At 39.5% G+C, this 25,094-nt stretch overlaps 1 protein-coding gene across 1 annotated transcript in view; it reads right to left on the bottom strand.

Moving 5' to 3' along the window:
• Nucleotides 1–25,094, bottom strand: part of GTPBP6 (GTP binding protein 6 (putative)) — a 668,350-nt gene that overhangs the window by 599,564 nt on the left and 43,692 nt on the right. Inside the window, exons 2-3 of the mRNA XM_044072466.1 lie at nucleotides 23,677–23,814; nucleotides 19,853–19,923 (exon numbers count right to left, since the gene is read on the bottom strand). Coding sequence (XP_043928401.1) covers nucleotides 19,853–19,923; nucleotides 23,677–23,814 — 209 coding nt within the window. The remainder of the gene's footprint in view (nucleotides 1–19,852; nucleotides 19,924–23,676; nucleotides 23,815–25,094) is intronic.

Here is a 25,094-nt window from a genome sequence, read left to right as displayed (position 1 = left end):
ACAAGATAGGATGTACTCTTGGCACCACTGATACTACCCTGGGAAGGTGTTCCATTTAATAGGTAGTCCTGTTTGTTGTTTTAGGTATCCTTACCTGGTTGGCATCACCTGATCCAAGCAATCTAAGTGACACGTACCAGCTTAGTAAATGAACAAGACACGAGCACAATCATCTGTTATTTGTGACAGACATTCATGCACAATCATTATTTGTAACAGACCCAGGCTATTGTTTAGGTTCATCCACACTACTATACTGAGTATTTAACTGCAAAAGCATGAGAAGTGCATTTCAGTCACAAGTAATCAACTCTGCTGCAGGCCATGACAAGTTTATGGACTAAACTGTCAAGTGAGTTGGCCATTATCAACGAAACACCACAATGGTTTAGGAATAGGTAGAGCCTGTCCAATAGTTTTTTTAGGCCAAATAAACAAGTTGACACCAATGGAAACAATAAATCCAGACACAGGGCCATAAATGAGTTTGTAGTTAAGCTCTTTCACTCACTTTATTCAACATGAGCTTCCTCAGAACAAAATTTTACCAATTTCAAATGCTTTATAAACTGTTGCCAATTATGTCACATGACTTTCTTAAAGAAATCTATCTTCATATAAAAAATAAATACAATAATCAAATTCAATAGATGTATAAATTCAATAATATAATATAATATATTATAATAAATGATATATAGAATAATGAAAGTAACATACACATATTAATTGTACACTTAAAAAGTTAATAGGTAGTCTACAAAGTGAACTACCTGTTTCTAGCCATTGTTAAAAAACATTTAATATTAATGGCACCATTGAGGCCAGGAGTTTCATCGGCAACCAAAACTATTTGCCACAAGCTTTCTTTACATTCTAAGAAAGTCTTGTAGTCACCTGTAAACAAATCAGAATTCACCTTTTCTAGTACAAAGAAAGAAAATTTCTTGAAAAGTGGACATTCAGTTGCATGAACTGCCAAAGCATTAGTTCCGTCCCTTTTTCTAATAGCTAAACAGTGCTCATAGATTCTCTTGTGTAAAGCTCTAATAGTTTTACCAACATAAAACTTATCACATGTTATCGCAGGTAGCACAATAAACAACACTGGTGATATTACAGGTGTAGTGGTCCTTAGCCCAGAACCTTCTTCCCTATGTGTTTAAATTCAATACTGGACACATTGCTCACGAATCTACACTGTTTACATCTTCCACAAAAAAAACTGCCAGCAAGCCTAGATGAAGAATTCAAAACTACCATTTTTTTCTTATTCTCCAAAATGTGCTTAATGCTGGTAGTCTTCTTGTAGGAAAAATATGGTCTTACACCCAAAATCTTTGTGAGTTCAGTGTTTCCTATCATGACCTTCCAATGATCCAATAAAATTCTCTTGATGCGAACCATCTCATTACATATTGGAATGGGAAAAGCTAAAGAAAAACTGGAAGAGTCTTTACACTGAACACTAACGGACACTCCCTTAAGGGTGTCCCTAATACTCAAAATGGGACAAGCAAAAGTATTTCTAAGTACCAATACTTCCTGAATAATTTTCTTGAGCCAGACCAAATCATAGCCTCTCTCTAAAAAAAAACTGTGTCAATTTATCTACCGCATGTAGAAAAACAGAATATTCAGTTGTCAACCTACTGAGGCGTATAAAATTGACCTTTTACCACTCCACCCTTCATGTGAACAGGATGTAAACTTTCTCTGTGTAAATACTGGTTGACAAAATTGGTCTTCCTGAATATTTGACTCTTAAAATTCAGAGAAACAATGTCAAAGGTTAAATGAAGATCTAAAAAATCTGTAGACTCACCAAAACCTCCAACAGTGAATTTAAGAAAGGTGGTGTTACAGTTCAGATGTTCCACAAAGGATAGAAAAGTACTGTAATCGCCCTTCCAGAGAAAGATCAAGTCATCTATGTATCGCCTGTAAAACAAAATATTGTCTAAAAAAGGCAAAACATAGAGAAATCTTAACTCCCAGAGGGCCATAACAATGTTGGTAAAAGATGGAGCTACTCTAGACCCCATGGCAACACCTGATATCTGCTGAAAGAAACTACTACCAAATTTGAAAAAATTATTAGGGAGAACTAATTCTCAGCTACAGCGTCTTCTGTGGAGACCTGCGTGAATGGTCGTACCTTCGTTGAAGGTTGTGCGTTAGGGCCGGCAACTCAGCACGTAAAAATCAACTGCCAATCATTAGTGGACCTTAGTTCTGCTATGGCGACCCTTAACCGGGAAAAGCCAAAAGACACAACATTAGTGAGAACTAATTCCATAAGGGTACAAACAGTATTAACTGTATTGTTCCCAATAGATGTGTATTGTGCTAAATATTCTCTCAGATATTCTAAACCTACCTCCTGATCTATACTTGAGTATAAGAAAGTGACATCTAAACTAGCAAAGAAAAAGAGTTCAGAAGCCTCAAGTTCACTTAATAGTTCTAGCAAATGCCAAGAATCACGCAGACAGAACTTGGATTTTTGAACCACTGGATTTAGTATACTATCTAGCCAAATGGAAATGGGCTCAGTTTTTGAATGAGCTGCTGACACTAAAAGGTCTAAAATCTATCTTCATATAAAAAATAAATAAATAAAATAATCAAATTCAATAAATGTATAAATTCAATAATGTAATATAATATGTTATAATAAATGATATATAGAATAACGAAAATAACATACACATATTAATTGTACACTTAAAAGGTTAATAGGTAGTCCACAAAGTGAACTACCTGTTTCTAGCCATTGTTAAAAAACATTAATCAAGACTAATAGCAAACATCCCAGGCCCACCTAAGCCTCTACCCAACCCAAAACCTTAAGGGTCCACAATGTAGCCATGTTAGACCATCTACAGAAGTCTGTACCGCTTTTAAACAAGATGTATAACCTACTTGTTTGCTTTATTTGCCTATGAATGTAATAATAATTACTTGATCTGCTGATGTTTTTGTTTATGTACCTCTGTTCTTTGGAGCTTTTCTCCCCGGGCCTCTACTGAAAATGGACATGTATCCAGCTAGACTAGCCCGATCAACAAATGTAAAATAAAATAATAAATAAAATAAATAAATAAATTTAATATTAATGGTATCATTGAGGCCAGGAGTTGCATCAGCAACCAAAACTATTTGCCACAAGCTTTCTTTACATTCTAAGAAAGTCTTGTAGTCAACTGTAAACAAATCAGAATTCACCTTTTCTAGTACAAAGAAAGAAAATTTCTTGAAAAGTGGACATTCAGTTGCATGTACTGCCAAAGCATTAGTTTCTTAGGTCACTGTGGAGTTGAGGTTTTAAATGATACAAACCCACCTGCTTTTGAATTAAATAATGATAATTTATCACAAGACAAGATAACCAGTTTCTGAACTACTTACAGGGGACCATAGATGCCCAACAAAATGTGGTGAGATATTAGTTAGTTTGGATCCATTTACTAAATATCACAACCCTGATTTCTGCCTTCATCAATAATGAAGTTATTAGCACTAAATCATTGTTAAAGGCAGCTGAATTCTTGATGGAGTGTACTTATGAGTTTTGCAGTGTCATTACTGTTTCACATGACTGAAAACTTCAGCATATTGTAAGAGAAAGGCCGCTTGCATGTCACCAACCACATTACTGACAAATAAAAAATAAAAGTCCAATAAATCCTTGGGGACCCTAAACACTGATTAGATATGAAATGTGTAAGACATTACAAAATACTGAGCAGTTATAACGTTAGTTTTGAAACAAGCCAATCAAAAGCTCACTAATCACTTCAGCAGCATGCATTCGGTGGTCTACCATGTCAAATGTTCTTGAAAGGTCAAAGATTACTGGAACACTGTGTCAATGACCTAGTTTAATACAGAGGATTATAACTGGGCTTCCAGTCATAATCTTACTTTGTGTTCGAGACATGGATGCCAAAAAAATTCACCTTGAGAATGAAGCTTGACAAATGAATCTTGTCGACATGTTGAGAACACATACTAAGAGTTATGACTGGTGAGTGACCATCATTACGCTTTGTAGTGCATAATTATTTGCACTGCATAGAGTTTTATTTGTTCGATGTACTACCAAGATGCATTAACTCAAATGCATGCTTACAGAAGACTGCAGAAGCTACACTATGTTATTTTATTTTATAAATCAAGCATTGGGAAAGGTACAGTTGTGTACACTTAACCATAAATGTAGATGTTTGAGTGTATTCACTGTTGTAGTCATCACATTTGGGTTATCTGCCTGCAGGTAGCTCTCAGCCGGCCTGAATACCAGAGTCTTGGGGTTTCTGCATTGGATGCTGTCGCTTCTTCCATGACGTCAGGTCATCAGGGGTATAAAATATGCAGTCGACGCCATTACATCAGTTTTTCTTGCCCCAGATGTCAGCTGTCCCCAAAATAGGAAGCAATTATATGGTGTGGAACACCCCCAGCAAAAAGCAAATATACACAGTATAAGACATGCCAAACCAAAGAGGATTGGTGAAAGCAAAGACAATCAGGGGGCTGGAGGGAGGGTAAAGAGAACTGCAACAGTGTACACAACTGTACTATGTTCTTCGTGTTTCACTGTTGCAGTCATCACATTTGGGTTGATTCCCAAAGCTAAGGAAGGATGGAGGTAGATTAAGAATCATTAGGACTGGCAATCAGGTCCTGTAAGACTGCTGTGGCAAATTCAGCTCTGGATTTAGAAAAGATAAGCAAGTGGTAATGCTTGGTGAAAGTGTGTACAGAGCTCCAGGTTGCAGCTTCCAGGATGTCCCTGGTAGGGACTCCTCTGAGAAATGCAGTAGAGATAGATGTAGCCCTAGTGGAATGTGTTCTTATCCCCTGCGGAGTAGGTTTTCCATGGTACTTGTAGCAGAAATGGATGCAGTGTGCTATCCATTTAGATATGGTTTGCTTTGAAATGGCCATCCTCTTTGCCCCTGCAGCAAAGCTGACTAGCAGCTGCTCAGATTTTCTTAGTCCTGTCCAAATAGAATCTAAGCTGTATGTGCACGTCTAGAGAATGCAATATCCTTTCCCCTTCATTTTGAGGATTAGGGGAAAAAAAAGTAGGCAAATGAAAGGACTGGTTTAAAGCCACACCAGATACCACCTTGGGCATAAAAGATGGGTTAGTCCCGAGGGAAACCCTGTCTGCAAGGAAGATAATAAAGGGTTCCACCGCCATAAGGGCCTGCAGTCCAGACAATCTTCTTGCTGAAGTGATGGCTAGAAGTAAAGCTGTTTTCCATGAGAGGAATTTAAACTCTGCTGTAGCAGCCAGTTCAAAGGGGAGAAGTGTAAGCTTTTCCATTACAAAGTTAAGGTCTCAGGCTGGAGTGGGAGCTCTCCTGTGGGGTCTTAAATTTTTGGCCCCTCTAAGGAACTGTTTTAACAGAGGATGAGAGAAGAGGGGTGGCTCAGTATTATAATGAGCTGAGATGGCAGAGGCATGAATCCTAACAGAAGAAAAGGATAGGCCCTTGTGGAGCATTTCTGTTAATCTGGTATATGAGGTAAGCTGGGCACAGTTGTGCCCATCCCTTGAGAATGGCTCCAAGAACAGTATCTTTTTCACTTTTCTGAATAGGATTTTCTAGTACTAGGCCTCCTTGGCTCAAGAATGACATCCAGCACCTGCTTATTGAGGGTTGCTAGAGGTGAGTTCAGGGGATTAGCCAGGCTACAAGGTTCAGAGTCTGAAGCTGAGGGTGCAGAATTTGGACCCACTGCTGGGACAGCAGGGAAGGGGTCTGAGGCAGGTGCCATGGTTGTAGCACTGTCAGACTGTGCAAAAGAGGATACCAGTGCTGGCATGGCCAGTCTGGTACAATCAGGATTGTCCTTGGCTTGCCCTGTTTGACCTTTAGTAGAACCTTCAAGAGGCGAGGCAGAGGGGGAAAGGCATAGACTGAGGCTTTCCCAGGAAAAGGACAGGGCATCCACCTTCCAAGCTTGGCTGTGGGGATTTCTGGTGCAGAATTTGTTCAATTGATAGTTCTGAGGGGAAGCAAACAGGTCCACCTCTGGTGTTCCCCATCTGTTCCCCAAAAGCTGGAATATTTTGGGTTCCAGTTTCCATTCATGTGGGTCCATGAGATTTCTGCTTAAGTTGTCTGCCAATGAATTTAGTTTGCCTGGCAGGAATTGAGCTTGTAGGTGCACTTGGTTGCTCAAGGCTGCGTTCCACAGAGCCATGGCTAGTCTGCAGAGTGGGTAGGAATGTGTTCCCCCCTGCTTGTTTATGTACCACATAACTGTGGTGTTGTCTGTCTTTACCAATAGTTGTCCTGGAAAAATAAGACCTTAGAAGGCTGTAAGAGCATTCTGCACAGCTAACATTTCTTTGTGACTGATATGCAGGTGCATCTGCTTTGGGTTCCATTTGCCCTGAATGCACTGCCCTGCCATTTGAGCCCCCCCAATGCATAAGTCTGATGCGTCTGTTAGAATTTGGGCGGCAGGGGTTAGAGTGAAAGAGTCCCTTGTTGTGACTGCAGGCCTCTGCCCACCAAAGGAACTCTGCCCTTAGACACGGAATGATAGGAATTATTGTTTCCAGGTCCTGAGAATGTTGACACCATAGATTTTTTAGATACCACTGAAGTTTCCTCATATGCAGTCTTGCATGTGGAATTAACAGAATGCAAGAGGCCATGAACCCTAGAGAGCTTGCAGTATTTTCCTTGCAGATAGCTGGGTTTTTGTGGCCAGCAGATTGAAATAAGTTGTCAGATAAATTTGTTTCTCTGGAGTGAGGAATGCCATCTGGGAAGTTTTGTTCAAGCTTGCTCCCAGGAATGCAATCTGTTGGCAGGGTACTAGGTATGATTCCTTTTCGTTGATGGTGTACCCCAGTGAAGTTAGAAGTATCTCTACAAATGCCAGGTGTTGTAGTAGCAAGTCCTGACTTTCCGCCTGAATCAGGCAATCATCCAAGTATGGGTAAATCTGAATAATTCTCTGCCTGCAAAAAGCAATGGCTGGAGCTAGGCACTTTGTGAATACCCTGGGTGCGGTATTTCCTGCAAGATTCCCTTATGGGGATGTGCAGGTAAGCTTCTTTTAAGTCTAGGGTTGCCAGCAAGGCATCCTTGGCTAGCATAGGAAGCAGTTGTTGGAGAGTTAGCATTTTGAATTTTGGAACCACCAGAAAGGTGTTGAGAATAGATAAATTCAGGATAGGACGCCAGGAGTTTTCTGTGAACCAGGAACAGTCTGGAATAAAAGCCTTGTCCCTTTTGTTCTGCTGGGACAGGTTGAATAGCCTTGATGCTGAGGAGATAAAGTACTTGGTTTTGGGCCTCCGCCCACTGATTTGGGGGGAGGTCTGGCCATCCACTTAGGGTTGGGAGTGAGTGGAAGTGGAATCGGTATCCTAGGGAAACAATGTTTAAAACCCATTTGTCTTGGGTAATGTATTCCCAGTTTTTTGCATGCAGGGCAAGTTTTCCTCCTAAAGGTGCAAGTACTTGAGCAAGGCTTGGGGGAGTTAAGGATAAGTCATTCTACAAGTTTACCATAGGGGGTGGTTTACTACTCCCTGTTTTGGACGTGGGAGCACCCCACTGCTTGGATCTGTGCATAACCTGAGACTGAAGTCTTGGGGGTCTGCTGCCCCTGGGTTTGGACTGAGAAGGCCTGGAAGGGACTGGAAAGGACCAGTTCTTTGAAGGCCAATTCCTACTGAATCTAAGTGGTTGTACTTGTAAGAAATCACAGTTTGCATAGATTTAGCTTTCTCCTCCATCCTTTTGAGAACTTCTGCTTTATTGCCAAATAGGCGCTCTTGGTTTAAGGGTGCATCCAGTAATTTTGCTTTGACATGATCTGGCAAGTTTTGTTCCTTAAGCCAAGCATGCCTTCTAAAAACAGACTCAGTGACAGCAGCCCTACAAGATGCTTCTAAAGCATCAAAACCACACTGCAAAGTATGTTTACCAACCTGGTCAGCAAATTGCATTGGGTCTACCTTATTTACGCGGAAAGTGTAAAACCGCGAATACAAATGGATCGAACCATATGCATCGAAAGTGCAAGCCATCAAAAACTGTAAACGGAAATCTCCATAGGTGGAGATTTCTGTTTACTTTAATGCAGTGCGATCTCGGAGTTGGTATATTTAAGTAGCGGGTGGTGTAGTGGGGCTTGTCCCCCTGCCTACATCTTTTTTTTTCCTGTGTATTTCTTTTTCTTTATTAACTTTCAAACGTTTAAAAGCTTGATGCATATGTGTCAATCTTTATGCATTCGAACTTTTGAACGGTCGAGTTAATAAAGTAGACCCCAAATGCATCAACTCTAGTAAATCTTAGGAATCAACATAATTTTCTGTTTAATTAGCCCCATAATATGCTGCTGATACTTTAACGTATGAAACTGGCAATTTAAAGCCCTAATGGCCAGAGTAACAGAGGAGTATACCTTCTTACCCCATCTATCTAAAGCCCTAGAATCCCTGTCGGAAGGGGTAGGATTCTTGGCAGAAGTAGCTTTAATGCCTTTTGGTCCTTGGGAAATGGTCTCTGGATCCGCAGTAGGATTCTTGAAAAGGAATTTGAGAGAGTCAGGTACTCTACAGTACCTGTCAGGTTTCCTGAGAGCTGGAGGCAAAGTATCCGGGTTAAGGCTGGATTCCAAGAAAACTACATCTACAATCTCCAGAACAGGAGGGCTAGCTAGAGGCTTGCGCTGAGGCAGGTTTAAAATTTTCCGCAGTCTCTGTGAGAGTAGCCCTGGCTTTCCCAACAGAAATGCTCCCCAAGGGTATGCAGGGTTTCACCAAAAGAAAAATCTTCTGGAGAGAAGCAGAGGGAATGGAATCCTCTGCATCAGAATCCTCATAGGTAGATAAGGGTATGTCTTGGTAGTCAGAAGTTACAGAGATACCAGATTCCTGATCAGAAGAATCAGAAGGAAAATCAGTTCTAGGTCTCTTTGAAGGGGAAGGCTGACTTCCCCTAATTAAGGTAATAAGGTCTTCAGCCATTCTAATCATTTATTTTTGAGGCCTATGGGCCTGAGAATGTGCTTTGGTCATCGGTTTCCTAGGCATAGTGTGAACTTTAGGCCTGAGAAATTCAGTAATTTTGGCTTGAAACGAAATTGTCAGTTTAATATGAAAATCGGTAGGCCTGAATACACCCTCAGAAGCCGGTGCCTGCACAGCGGCTCCGGACCCATCCAAGGTAGAGAATCCGTAGGTTCCATAGTCAAAGAAGCATCTCGTGGCATACCGGACTCTGAATGGGTCTCAGTAGAGGCCTGCGAATCTGTAGAAGCAGGTATCCGGGGCTGCGCAAGCACCTCACTGAGTACAGGCAGACTGTCGACTAACTTAAACGGTAGCATTGTCTGCAGTTTTGGACCTAAGCGGCATGTCTGTCTTTATCCTTACGCTTTTTCAGAGGACTGGTAGTCGGATGGCTTACGGATGTCATTTCAGAGTACAGAGATCGAGAGCGAAAGTACTTAGCTACAAAAATTGCCCGACTACAGATAGAGCATAGAACAAGACACAAAACTGACAGTGAGGGATGTCGTCTGGGCCTAAACACCTGACACAGTAAGAATGAAAATCTCTATGAGGTATTTGCTTTCCACAGGCAAGACTATTACTAATTTTTTCTGACATCGTTTAGAGTAAGAAAAAAGGATCCCCAACGGGGTACTTATCTTTTAGAGGACTTCAGGTATGAAACTTAAACAAAAAGGCAGGAGTCAGAGCTTGACGTGGCAGAGTTGAAGATGTTAAGATTTGCACTGGGTGTGACGAGGATGGACAGGATTAGGAATAAGTATATTACAGGGTCAGCCCAGGTTGGAAGGTTTGGAGACAAAGCCAGAGAGGCAAGATTACATTGGTTTGGACATGTGCTGAGGAGGGATGCAGAATATATTGGGAAAAAGATACTAAGGATGAAGCTGCCAGGTAACAGGAAAGAGAAAGGCCTAAGATAAGGTTTATGGATAAGGTGAGAGAGGACATGCAGGTGGTTGGTGTGACACAGCAAGATGCAGAGGACAGGAAGAAATGGAAACAGTTGATCTGCTGTGGCGACCCCTAATGGGAGCAGCCGAAAGAAGAAGAAAAAGGGCTCTGCAACTTAAAAACGAAAATGTCAGGAGTCGGCCAACCAGCACTTGCGAACTGCTTCTGCTTCGGGCACCGCACTGCAAGAAAGACTGATGTAATGGCGTTGGCTGCATATTTTATACCGGATGACTTAACGTCATGGAAAAAGTGACACCATCCGACGCAGAAACCCCAAGACTCTGGTATTCAGGCCGGCTGAGGGTTACCTGCAGGCAGATAACCCAAATGTGATGACTGCAACAGTGAAACACGAAGAACATCAGGAGTAATGGGCTGAACACAAAAGGGTACATGGCTTAGTTAGTGTCACTTTCAAATGTGACAACACAGTTCTTGGGGGAATGATATACATTTATCTAAGGAGTAAAAAGTGGTGACAGTACTATCAATGTGGATCTGACAACAGAATAGGTCAACAATCTATTGTGAACTCCTGCCTGTTGCCTCATTTGTAACTTGTCAGAACTTATAAGTGCTGGGGGACTACATGGATTTATGATTTTATAGCTGTTCTGTTGATTCTGATGAATGTGTTTTGGCTATATGCTGTGTAGGTGTATACACATTATTCCTTAAACTGTCTGCAGGCTATGTCCCAATTTTATTACCTTCCAGCTCTGACTAAACAGTTTGACCATGGCAATGTATGTGATATGGTTCCAATTTGTTTTAGAAGGCCATATTTGCTCATTTGGTTAATACACATGCCTGAGAAGAATTTGGTGGCCATATCCACTGATGGAAGAAAGTCCTGGAAGGTCCAGTTGACAATGTTTGGCTCATGTACTACAAAATATAACGGAATGTCTTAGATAGCTAACATTAATAGCACAATTGTAATTTCAGTTTTTACAGTTGAAACATTTGCATGTCAATAATACCTCCAGGCAGTGACCAATGACAGGTGATCAATGAGAATACCTATGAGTGTAATAGTCCCAAAAATGTGGTAAGTGGTGAAGAGGCAGTATGAAATATTAGCAGCATCAGCTAATTAATCCACTCTGAGTGGTGATAAATGGGTTGTTAACATCTCAGAGTAAGGCATTCCCCAAAAGAGTCACTGCCAGTTTGCCACACGGTCATGAAGTCACTAATATGATGAGTTCAGTGTCAAGGTTACCGTCTTTGGGGTATAAAATGGTAAATGTGACATAAATGAGACTGCGTAAGTGGACTGTGATCAAGATAGCTGCAAAGCTGTAAGCATGGATGAAAGGGAGTCATCTGCTAATATAAACATACCACCTGTTCTGTTACCCATGTGAACATTTAGGAAAATGAAGACAGTAGGACAACAATGACAGTATGAACAGCTCGCTAGTTAGAATGCAAAGTTTAAGCCAAGTCTCAGAAGCACCTAAAATATGCAGGTTAAAGTCTTGTATCCATATCTGGAAGTCAGCCTTTCATTACATAGATAGCATTCAAGTAAACTAGCCTAAGAAATTCTTCAGCTGACACCAAGTCCTGTCAGTCAGTAGACAGTATGGATTTGAGACAAAATACATACTTTTAGTGCCAGGATTTATATTCACACATCCAGAAAGAAGAATCTAACTATTAATGGGGTTTTTAGGAACTCATTTAAGGAAACATTTAGGAAAGTAAGCACTCAATGACCTAATGTCATTTAGTTAAGTAATGCTGATAACGGCTGAGAAGATGCTGTTCAGTAAGCACCTTAATGCAGAGACTGACAAATGGGGATGTTTTATAAGATGTGACAGGTAAGTGAGCATCCCTGCACCCCCCCCTTTTGGAACGTTGAGTGTACAGTAGGGATCTCTGATCCTCAAGCCCATTTTCGAACTGTAGTTAATGCCTAGCTGACACTCGGCAACCTCACTAACAGGTTAAGTAATAGCACCCATGCATCATCACATAATGAATGATAAGTCAGAGGCAAAAGAAGAAAACACACTTAAATCTGTCAAAAACAGCTAAACAACTCCAACCCAAATGCCTCCAAAATCAATGGTTTGCTGCTTTTTTACTTTTACACTTAAATCAGTATTACGTAGCTTAACTTGTCAAGTGTTCACTACATTTAGCTACTACAACAAAGTTATAGAAGTGGAGTTATCTAGCATATCAACAACAAGGACATTACTTACAGAACTCAGTAGTAAATCAGTCTGGAGATGATTTAACTATGGGCATTACCAAAGAGCAGTTGAGCAAGTAAGTTTTACTTCATGACAAACTGCACTGACAACAACTAAGAAGAAATTAGCCAAGACTACTGGAATTCTGAGAGGGCTGACTATACAATTCCTTCACACTTGAGTATTAGATTAACAATGACCTGCAAGTTTTCAAAAAATGTATTTCATCGCAAATGAAAATAATCACTGCAATACATAACAGACTACAAACAAAAGTCAGTCTGCTAGCACATACTGCATGTAAGAGGCAAAAGGTGAGGTGATGAAGGTATTAAAAAAAACAGCAATGAAAACATACCATTTGACTTAATGTATCATGCCAGTACCATAGACTATGTATCTACGAAATGCTGGGGAAAGGGTGAGAGAATAAGACACAGCATAACATTATAAGCGAAATGTAAAGCAAAGGGACATCAAATGAAGGTCATTTCCACTGTATAGTAATTTACAGGTGGGCAGTATCAATTAAGGATGAGGTCAGTGATTTTGCTTATCTGCCTTCCTCCTAAACAATGGTTAGAACAATGACTGTCACACTAATATGATTAGGACCCTGCTGTGTTTGAATGTTACCACAAGCAGCAGCCAATAGTTAAATGTTTAAAAAGAAAAAAAAAATTGCAAGGAAACATTTGGGCAGGACAGAACTGTGTCACCCAGTAACAGAAGATGTCTCTTTCACTGGGCTACATCCAGCTTTGGGGCCCAGAGCCCTCCTAAGCATGGCAAAGTGAGGCAGCCTGTAGGTAGCAGTTCTGTGATGTGTACCGGATAACCTACAGAAATAAACAAATGGGAACTGTACAGGCTGGGGTGGGGAGGGATTGCACTATTCTGTACCTTCATGCCTTGTCAAAAAATGCCTCCCTCCAAACAGCCAGAATTTCATGTCAGCAGCACTTGCAGAGAAAGTATTACAGAAGTCACTGTACTCCACCAGACATCTTGCTCTCTGGGCAGTTTGTTGTGGTTTTAAAATACAGTTGACAATGGTGATTTCATTCTTCACAAAAAAATGATGCCCACAAACACTGCACTGCAATACATGGAGCCTTTATCTTCAAGTAGGCAATGTGGTACACTTTTATAGCAAACCTACCTATGAACCTATATTGGATGGGAAATAGGAAATTCACCCTGGGGATCACCTCTGTGGCTCTGCTCGACAAGGGCACAGGTAAATAATTTTCTTGGGTGGCAAAAGCCAGGGTAAATTTTTGGCTATTCTTGTATAGACCCTAGGGCAGATAGCCTAGCACCTACTTATGAACCTATGAGTTCACATAACCAAGTCATGGAGGTTGGTAACTCACCCAAAGTGTCTGTAAGGTGTTTGATCATTTTGACAAACATAACATGGTATCAGAAGTGAAGAACGCACTTGCAGCAATGAAAAAATATATGCGTCTTCAACGAGTTTGTGTTCAGAAGTACAATTCCAATTATCCAATGGTCCACCTACAAAAAACAAAGTATTTTGTCACTGCAAGGAAGCTTCGCTTCCAAACATTCAAGTTGTTCCTCAATGCAAATGAAAAGGTTGAGAAGCCTAAAAAAAATATAGTGTGCTATATGTCTGCATGGTGCAGAGGAACAAGACTTGAAGGTATTTATGACCACTGGGGCCTTTTTAAGATTCTGCCATGCACCCCAAATCTCGAACAAGTTCTGGCACCTTTGAGGTGAATTTCTGGTTCCCCATCCAGTTGTACAAGTTCCACTTGAATTGCGGAATTCTGCTTCACATGAATGGGATGCCTGTTCCAGAGAAGGAGTAGTCTCTGGGATACATACCTGTCTCTCTCCAGCAGGTGCTATTTATATCACAGGCAAGGTTTCAAGTCTTTAGAACTGGTAATTCTGGTGCTGTTTGTTTTGCAGATATGCAGGAAGTCCATATGAGTGGGGTCCAAAGATGCAGTACATGCCGGGCATAAATCTCCCTTCAAGAGCCTGTAGGAAACAGAATACAGAGTTAGGACTTTGAAGCAGCCTGCATATGAAATATTATTTTATGTCCTGTATTCTTTTAGTGAGGAACCTCTGAACATTCCAGTTGTTGGATGTGCCTGATTAGGTGCATACCAAAAGGGATACTGTACTCAATAAGAGGTCAGATCAGTGTGAAAACAGTGGAACAATGACCTTCTTGGACTAAAAGACTATGCCATTATTTAGAAGTTATACAAACTAGAATGACTTCCTCACGTCTGTAGACATGTGATGGTCAAAGGCTAGACTACTGTCTATTTGTGTCCCCAAATCCCTGACTATACATCTCTTACAAGTGTGTTGTCAATATTGTAGTTACCAAGGGTGGATGACTTTCAGCAGGATACATTATGCATTTCTTGGCATTCAGTTTTAGTCCGTGGTTCTGACACCAATTGTCTGTCTGTGTCAGCCTTTCTTGGAGAACATTAGTCTTAATGGGGAATTCTGAGACTGCTCTTAATTTGCAGTCATCTGCAAATTTGGTCAGCCAGAGGCAAATGACACTGGCCTTGGCCTCAGAGAAGTAGATACCAAAAATAAGTGGTCTGAGGGACTCTGCTGGTGACTGGCCTTTCTGTAGAGGTGGACAACATCAACTCTAACTTCATGGGTCCTGTCTGTGAGCCTACTGGCTAGTCACTGGATGACACAAGGCTTTATAACTAACCTCTTGAGGTTTGTCATAAATGCATGTGTGGGGTACTATGTCAAATACCTTGGCCAGGTAAGCTTAAGCAGCGTGAACCATTTTACCATCATCCATTGCTTTGGTGATCTTCTCAAAAAAGTCCACCAGGTTAAATAGGTATAACCTGTTCTTGATGAAAACAAACAGGGTTGGGTACAGTGTTTGGAGGTTTCCTACTCCATTATGGTTTATATGTCATTATTGGTCATTTCCATAATAATACTTACCATAATTTTGCATATGAGACTAGTTAGACTTCTGGATCTGTAGCTTCCAGGGTCCACAGATGGCCTGCCTTTGTGCAGAGGGATGATGGTTGCACTTCTCCACTCGTGAGGTATGAAGTCTGTTTGGAGGCTACAGTTAAATATGGATTCCAGAGGGCTGACAGGTTGTTTCACTCTATTTAGAAGGCCACCTGTGATAATGTCGGGCCCACTGATGCAATGTTCTTGGCCTTATGTAGAGAACTGAAGACTGTTCCTTACTGATAGTTGGGGGGAGTAATATTTGATGGTATTTACTGAGAAGAGGCTGGGGGGGTAGCACTGAATTTGTCTGCCAATAAGTTTTGATGCATCTTCTGTTTTTTTACTGTAGGTAGCTGACTTTTTCTTTCTCCTTGCTCAGCGTAGTGAGGGGGATATCAGTGTGTCTTACAACTGAGACTCCAATGACCAGAACATTGCGTTGTGTGATGGCTTGCCTTATGGTCACAGTAGAAGAAGTAGAAGCTCCATGAAATGTTGCTGCATGTGTCAACATGGGTGTCAATATGAAAGAGTACATCTGGAACTCTCTTTCGGAGGGCATTTATTATGTTTGAATTTAGGAAAGTTACATTTCACTGCCTCAGCTGTGTGTGACGGGTGTAGTGTGTGTGTTACTGACAATCTTACTGACATTAGGAGTGCTTTGGTAGGAGAACTTTGCCTCCAGTGACACTGTATAAATACATTTTTCACGTACCTTATCAGTTCGTTTTAGAATTAGCTAGCTGTCAGTGAACATTCGCAATTTCTACACTTCCTCGGGATGCCCATATTTATCAAGCTGGCAACAGAGATTATAGGAAAGTTCATATTTATGTCAACAGACACTGTTAATGATTACATGGTCGCACTGTGAGAATACAGACTAAAGTAAATTATCTGGTTTGCAGCTCTGGAGGCAGTGCTTGTCACTGCACAAACTATATGTCATGTGCACAATGTACTAGTGAAATTTCAAGGGTACTTTTACAGGAAAACATCTGATCAAGGTGCCTGCTTCTACACAGGGCACTGTCAAATACTTGAGAGATTCACCTAATTAGTTATTACTTGGCTACTACTAGTGCTGATCTCATCACAGCTCCACACTGCTGAGATTCAATGTCTCTTTGCTTCTTCTCTTACCAGATGCAAAACAGTAGCACTAATCCCAAGACAAGAAGCAGGACACAGGCTCTTTGGTGATCAGCAATCTCACCCCAGATGATACACGGGTCTGTAGGCTTGCTGTAGCCTTTTCCCAGGAGATGTTTTGAAAAGCAACCAGACAAATCAGGAAGGTCCCACACAGACACTCACTCCCCAGTCAGAGACTGTCAAGAATCAACGACCCTCTACTCTTTCTCTCATAGGAAGCAAAACAGTAGTACAAATTCCCGGCTGGCTCCGATGAAGCAGTTGTCAGGCTTACTGGTTATCAGTAGTCTGCAGGAAATAATGCCCCTATGCTCATTTTCTTATCTGCAAGATAACAGAATTACTAATCCCAAGATGACTACTGTGAAACAGAATGCATGCTTTCCTATGCCTGGTAGTCTTGGACCAAATGTTGCAAATTTCACAGGTGAGATGGAAAAAAATGGTTCAATATCCCAAGAGTTGCAGTGTACATTAAGCAGTTTGCCAGATATGAAAGAGGGGGCAATTTAAGATTCAGAAGTCAAAGGGGAGGATCACTAACTTTAAAAGAGCAAGATGAATTGGATGGAGGTGGGCACAGACTATTCTGGCTCCATGGAATTCAGTGGGAGGGCAAATAAATTTAAATAGCTTAAAGGGGAGGAACTTCACAAAATGATAATGCTTTGTTCACTGACAAAAGCCAATGAAAGAGAAGAGAGGACGGAAGGAATTATGTGGTTAAACTAACACAAGGGGTGGGCAACTAAAGAGACAGTGAGTTTACAAACACCAGAGTGGGATGGTAGGGAAAACCAAATTTCTGTGTGACTCACAAAGAGAGAGAGAGAGAGACATTTGGTTTCTTTCCTAGTTTAAATATATGATAGAAAACAGAATGCAATTAATACACAGTGAAGTGAAAATACACCACAATATACAAAACAGAAGAAAGCAATAAACATTAAAAAAATGGAAGAAAAGAATATATGGAAAAGCAAACTAACCTTTCCCTCACAGCAGTCTATGGCAGAGAGAGTATGCTTTTCCAGTAAGGTCACCACAAATTAGAAAAAAAAAAAAAAGCAAAATAACAGTGATAAATGAACCTAGATTTCTGTATGTGCAGGAAAGGAAAAAGTCTGAAGTGTTTGTTTGCTGTGTTACCATAGGTAAGGAAATGCTAGCTGGGTCAGTAATAATGATGCTATGAGTACCCTTTGGACTTTGTGGGGTGCTAAAAAACTTAACTGCAGTTTGAGCAGTATTTATGGACAAGTTGTTAGCAGCATGTGAATTCCACAGTAACTTAAGAATCTTCATGCACTGATTCAGTTATGGTACTTAATTTCTTAACATGGTTTGTAATGGCCATATCATTCACATATATAATACAGATAATATCTGAAAGGTGTCATGGAAGGTTACTAATGAATACTGAAAACAGCACTAGGCCAAGTATAGACCCTAGAGTGAGCACTCCTCATAACAGAATAATTGCTTAAACCTATACACTAAAAGTTCTTTTAGTCAGACATTGTTAAACTAGAGTATGACCTAATTTGAAATCCCACAGATAGTTAACTTCTAGAGTAGAACTGAAGGATAAGTAGTTGCTTCAAATGTGTTTTTTTTTTAGATCAAGAAATACAGCCATTAGTAGGTAACCCAATACCCATATTTGTGTGCCCCTCAAGTGTCCCCAATTTTGACTGAAATTTTAGAGATGTCTCTCTTATTCTCTCCTAAACCTGGTGAGTTTTGGAGAAAAAGTGGTGAATTACACTTAATACAATGAGAATAATTAGAGTTACAGGCTTTTTATTTTGGAAAATATATATTAATTCTTATTCTCAGTCTACCAATGTCTTGAGTTAACAGTACTAATATTTAAAAATCGCTGATTATGTTAAGATTTATCCGTGATTCATTAACAGTTATGATTAAACTGGTCTACATAAATGGTTGTCAGAGTATTGTAATTAGTGTGAAAACCAGGTGAGAGTCATTCTAGTATCTGCAAAATAAAATCCATTTCTTGCCACTGGAAATACCTTTGTAATTAGGAAAACAAGTCAGAAGCCAGAGAGAGTGAAATAAATTTGAGCATACTTGAAGCTGTAAGGTACGGTGTTTGTGGTTACAGTAAGTGAGACAGTATCTAACTAACTAGCTTTAAGACTGTAGGCTGGATGGTATGATATGCAGGGTTAGAGCTAAACTAGCCAACCCTTGGGATTTTTTACTGGCTTTGAAGTAAACATGACTACAAATGTTAATGAAATTGAGTGGCTGATGCAACAAAGTGGTTATTACGTATGGGACAGTACATTATTTTGTGGAGGGGGAACATTTTTCCCTTAAACTACTTGCCAGAAATTCCAGTCTTCTAGTAAAATTGAAACTGCTATGGCTTCTAAGCAAGACTTTTTCCCATGCAAAAGAAAAGGTCAGTACACTAATATATGATATTCTCATGCTTGTTAAACGAAATACAGACACTGCTATAAAACCTTTATGTACCCTAATCCTCGGTGTAACAAAATAATGCAAAGCAAAGCCATTATATGCAATTAACAAGGCTTCTCCACAGAGCTATCTTCTGGTGTACGGTTTCTGTGCAACACTCATGGATATTGTTTTGTTCGACTTTCATTAAACATTTATGGTCAACACATACAAACATTTATATATAATTTTATTATGACAATATAAACAATTTAATTTTGCACATATCTGAGATAATCATGAATTTTTACATTTTGCTCTGTTGCTGTTATCTTTCTGTATGTATTCTGCCTGCAGTACATACAGCCCATTTTTTAAATTAAATTGAAATAAATGAAAAATACATATATTCAGAGTAGACAAAGTGATAAAGCAATAACCATACTCCATGTAGTGTGATCATTAATCACAGCACCAAAATGCATTCAAAAGACACATGCAAGTCGATCCTAGTACTCATACTAACAAAACAACCTTGACAATTTTGTTGTGTAATCATCATTGTATCTCAGCTGACCTACTAGTCTGCTAGCTGGAACTTGTAAATATCTTTCACTTGTAATATCTATGGGACTCAGTTTATGAATTTGATAACATCACAGGGAAGGATACAGTCAACCACATACTGTTTACATTCTCAAAGAGCACAGGATAAGAGAATGGAATAAGACTTAAATCTATAAATCAAAAAGCTCTTAAAATATGACGGGGCCAAGATGTCAATGAGTCTCCTTCAAATGTGTACACAAGTGTTCATATACAGTGTTGCTATGTGCACACATTCTTCAGAAAATCATGACATTCAAACTTGGAACAACTGCTTCACAACTACTCCCACTGAAAAAAAAAATAAAATGAAAAAAATAAAAGACCAGACATCAACCAAGGTAGCAGAAACGAACAGATCAGTGAACAGATCAATGCAGAAGGATAAACAATTCATTAAAAATATTTTTACATCTATGCTCTTATTTCATACCTCAGCCAATGGAGACAATCGTTCTACGTTCATGAAAACTGCAGTTAATTGTGGTAATGCACTTATTTTTTCTAAACAAAACATGAGAGAGAAAATGTGTAAAACAGCAGCAAGGCTACAAAAGAAAACATATTAACTGCATTTTCAAATGTCTCTTTAATCTAAACATGTACTTTTGACATAATTACTTTTTTCCTCCTTAACTACTTTATTCCTCAGTATAAATGCACTGTACCCCTACACATATAAATACATTGTCTACTTCTGTTTTGTTCTAATGTTAGGCTCTCTCGCTTCTGCTAGCTGGAACTTGTAATATCTATGGGACTCAGTTTATGAATATGATAACATGGCAGGGAAGGATACAGTCAACCACATACCCGAACACACAAAAGCACTTTTTCAATAAAGCGCTTTCGTTAAAGCATGTTCCAAAAAAAAAAAAAAATACAAAAACACTACATTAACATTTTAGCAGGATGGCTTCGCACCCCTGCACCCCCATGTGGGGGTGTGCCCCAACACCACCCTACTTTAATATTCTCCCACCAAAACCACACTACAGTGGGGAAAAGGGAATTTTCCCTTACCCACACCGTAGTACAGCCTTGGCAACAGGCATACTTACGCGAAATGTTTTTTTCGGTGAAAAGCACTTTCGCGTAACTATGCCTGGACGTTTGGGTTTCGGAAGTTTGCTCATTTGAGCAAACGTCCGGGACCTACATATATATATATGTATATATATATATATATATATATGTATATATATATATATATATATATATATATATATATATATATATATATATATATATATGTATATATATATATATGTATATATATATATATATTATATATATGTGTGTGTGTATGTACATATACATACATACACACACATACACACACACACAAACATATATATATATATATATATATATATATATCTCCCCAATTCTCACCCGCCCCCAGTACCACTAGATTTATAGTCATAAAGCTACACCCCATTACTAGAACCTATCAGCTTACATCTGTCATAATTTATCCCACCCCTACTCCATTACCTCAAATTCTAAGCTTTATCTTCTGGTGTTGTACCACCCAACTAATACAGTTCCTTCAACTCACATGGTCCATCACACAATGATATACTCCTCTTTACTACCCCTTTTGCTTGCCCTATACCTCCTTACCTTGTATAAAAATTAGTTTCTCACTGGATTTCAGTAGCCAAAAGGCCACACTATCACCCCAGCTGTAAGTCCTTGCAGCACTTGCCAATCACACAGCACTGTGACCAGCCCCACAACCTGTTCACTTAATCATACCAATCCCAGATACATTAGCTCCAGATCTAAACACTACCATAAACTTATAAATAAATTCCTGAAATGTATCACTAGGTTTAAACCTAACCTCACACTTGATGGTGATATCCACCCAAACCCTGGCCCATCCACTCCACATAAATTTACCCCTCTACTTGCAATCCAAGTTATAAACCTACAATTAATAGGCCACCTCTCTCTCTCCTGGCCTGTCATCTCAACATTAGAAGTATAAACAACAAGGTATATGAACTACATGCACTCCTGGCTGTCCACTCCCCTGAGATACTCTGTTTATCCAAAACCTGGTTAAAACCTACCACCACAATTATACAACGACCCCCCATTAATATTCCAAAACGTGCACGCTGATTGGTCAGCGTGCACGTTATAAATCAGAGTTATAGTAATGGAAAAAGGTCCGATCGTCCGGACTTTTTCCATTAGTATAACTCTTATTACAGCAACGGAGAACGCAAGATCTCCGTTGCTGTTTAGACACTGTCTCGCTATGTTAAAGGAGTTGAACATAGCGAGACAGCTTTAAAAAAAGTAACGGAGATCTTCCTATTTCCGTTGCTTTTTTGAAAGGTGTCTCGCTATGTTAAATGGCTCAGAACCAAAACAAATAGTAAGTAACGCCAAAAAACAACCAAGTCGACACAGCAGGATGACCAATAAACAATATCCATACGACTGTATTAATTCCAAGAAACGAGGGACGGTGAATACGGTGAATACAAATTGATTTATTCCAAGGTGAAAAAAAGACTGATATCACAAACACAAAACCCACAATGGAAGTCACAGAAAAAATGTAGTTAAGCGCTTTTCCAGGTCGAGATTCCTAAGATATCTCATATCTCCACTCCACCTCTCTGACTCCAACCTTACAGTCCTACTCTCACTATAGATCACAATGTCATCTGCAAACATCATAGTCCACGGGGCCTCCTGTCTGATCTCATCTGTCACTCCCACTGCAGTCCTCACCACTGTCACACTACCCTTGTACATATCCTGTACCACTCTTACATACTTCTCTGCCACTCCTGACTTCCTCATACAATACCACAACTCTTCTCTAGGCACCCTGTCATATGCTTTCTCCAAGTCTACAAAGACACAATGCAACTCCTTCTGACCTTCTCTGTATTTCTCCAATAACACTCTCAGAGCAAACATTGCATCTGTAGTGCTCTTTCCTGGCATGAAACCATACTACTGATCACTAATCATCACCTCCCTTCTTAACCCAGCTTCTACTGTGATATATATATATATATATATATATATATATATATATATATATATATATATATATAATATGTGTGTGTGTGTGTGTGTGTTTATATGGGATACGTTCAGAATTTCGAAGTCCAAAACTTCGAATCTCATATGATCGAAGATCATATGCTCCAAGTTTTAAAACTTCGAAATCCCAAATGGAGATTGGCATACAGTGCAGACCAGGAGATTTCCCTTGTCCTCGCTGTAGTGCGATCTTGGAGTTGGTATATTTAAGTTACAGGGGGTGTGGGGGGTGCAGGGGGGCTTGCCCCCCTGCATACAATTGTTTATGTATTTAGTGGTGGGGGGGTTCACAATTTCGAGAATTCCAAGATCTCGAGATTCTGAACTCTCTGTTCTGAAACTTGAGATTTTGGGATTTCAAAATTTAGAAGTGAACCGGTGTGTCTGTGTGCGTCTGTGTGTCTGTGTCCATTTTGTAATTTCGAAATGCAAAAATCTCTAAATTCAGTATTTCAAAACCACAAAGCCGAAAACCCAACCACAACTCACAAACTTGAAATCACACAACTGCGAAATTCAAAATCCCATAATTACGCTACAAATAAACATACACACAACTCCCCCCACAATCAAACTCATCTAACCTATGCTCCCCACTTATATATTCTAACTCCGAGATTGCACAAATGAAACACACACATCTTACAGTCCCTCAAACACAATTACACACACTAAACCCCTAACCAACACACTTACACAAACTTCCCAAAGTTAAACCTAAACATCCACAAACCGTACCAACGGAAGCTGAAATTCAAAATATCCGTGCATCAGTATTTTGAATTTCGCGCTTCTGCCGGCTGAGATTTCAGTATTTTGAATTTACAAAGTGGACCCCGTGTGTGTGTGTATGGATACACACATTTTACATATATATATATATATATATATATATATATATATATATATATATATATATAAAATATGCAACTTGAACTTTATACTTGCACTAATGCAACTCAGGACAAGCTCATCCTGGTAAGCATACATACATGCATGAATACATACACACATACATAATCAAGTTCCATAAAACATAAAAAAAGGAAGGAAATATATATCAAATAGGAAAATCATCAGGTTCATAAGACTCAAAAGGTAATTCAGTACATCTATTATCCTCTAAAGGTACAGAATTACTTGTCCCAAAAACTTGGTATGCTTCACTGCAGTGATCCTTACCTGTAATGGCCTGTAAATTTCCTTTGCCAAATACATACTTCGTATCAGGAGTCTTTGTAGGCATAATTATTGTATCCACAATCATCCAGTCTGGAAGAGAATTCACAAGGGCAACAGCTTCTGCCATCTGAAGTTCACCTAAATTCCAGAAAGAAAGATATTTGTACACAACTTCAAAACAGTGTGCTTACTTTCACTACAAAAGTGAAATCAAGGAAGAACTTTCACAGACTCATTCTATGGTGAAATATCAAACCATTTACAAACACCTAATCTTGATGTAGCAACTAATGAATTCTATACCCATTCAGAAGAAATGCACAAGGTGTCAAGGGAAATTCAAAACAAAACTACCCTAGTAGTCCACCCCCATAATTAAATTGTACAACAAATGAAAGCTACTTGTTAAATTGTATGGAAGATCTAAAAACCCCTCTTCTCAAATACAATATCAAAAAAAAAAAAAAATGAACACTATTAGGTCCACTAAAACCGCCCATCAATTTAGGATGGCCTCTGAAGTCAAAGATATTTATAAATCCTTCTTTAGCTACGATACATTTCTCTTATTCATAATGACATTTCCTATTCTGATTCAACAAACATTGCCAATATCCTTACAAACAAATTTAGTGCCAACTTTATCCCCGATATTTCTATCCAAAGCAATGAAACAGAATTCCTTATTTCCCCAATTATCTCTAAAGGTCATTTACTGAAAGTGCTAAACAAGGCCAAAAACACCTCCTCCATGGGATCTGACAATATACCTGGTTGCTTAATTAAGTGTTACACATGAACTTGCGGACCCACTTCTTAAGCCGTTTAACATCGGTTTAACTTATGATTTTGTTTCCGATGAGTGGCGCACTGCATTCATGATCCCCCCCCCTCCATAAAGTTGGCCTTGCAACTGACCTGGGTAATTACAGATCTAGCCGCCTTACAAGCCTCAACTGCACAGCCATGGAATGCATTATAACTGACCTCACAAACTATGACATCAAGAACCTTATAAGACTTGACACCCAGCAGTTTTACTTTGTGAAAGGTAAATTCTAATGAATCCGATTAAACTTCTTTGAAGAGATAATACATGTAGTAGACTGTCACAGTGAGGTAGGCATGTCGTATCGTGATTTGACCAAGGCCTTCAACACCATGCTCATGCTAGCAACATTACAGAAGCTAAATGGCTTAAAAACTGACCCATATGTGGCAAGATGACTAGCAAACTGGCTAAAAGACAGAACCTACATAGTGTAAGCTGCAGTTGTATCATCAGAAAAAAAAATGAAAAAGTGACCAGCAGTGCCCCTCAGGGCCTAGTGATGGAACGTCTCCTTTTTGGTATTTACTTCTCAAATCTCCTGACCAAAAAATTTTGCAGAGAACTGCAAAATGAAGGTGGCTGTGAA

The sequence above is a fragment of the Protopterus annectens genome, chromosome 5.part0 (genome assembly GCF_019279795.1).
Source record: "Protopterus annectens isolate FY-2018-M chromosome 5.part0, PAN1.0, whole genome shotgun sequence".
Taxonomy (NCBI): domain Eukaryota; kingdom Metazoa; phylum Chordata; order Ceratodontiformes; family Protopteridae; genus Protopterus; species Protopterus annectens.
This window is presented reverse-complemented; position numbering and strand designations above follow the sequence as displayed.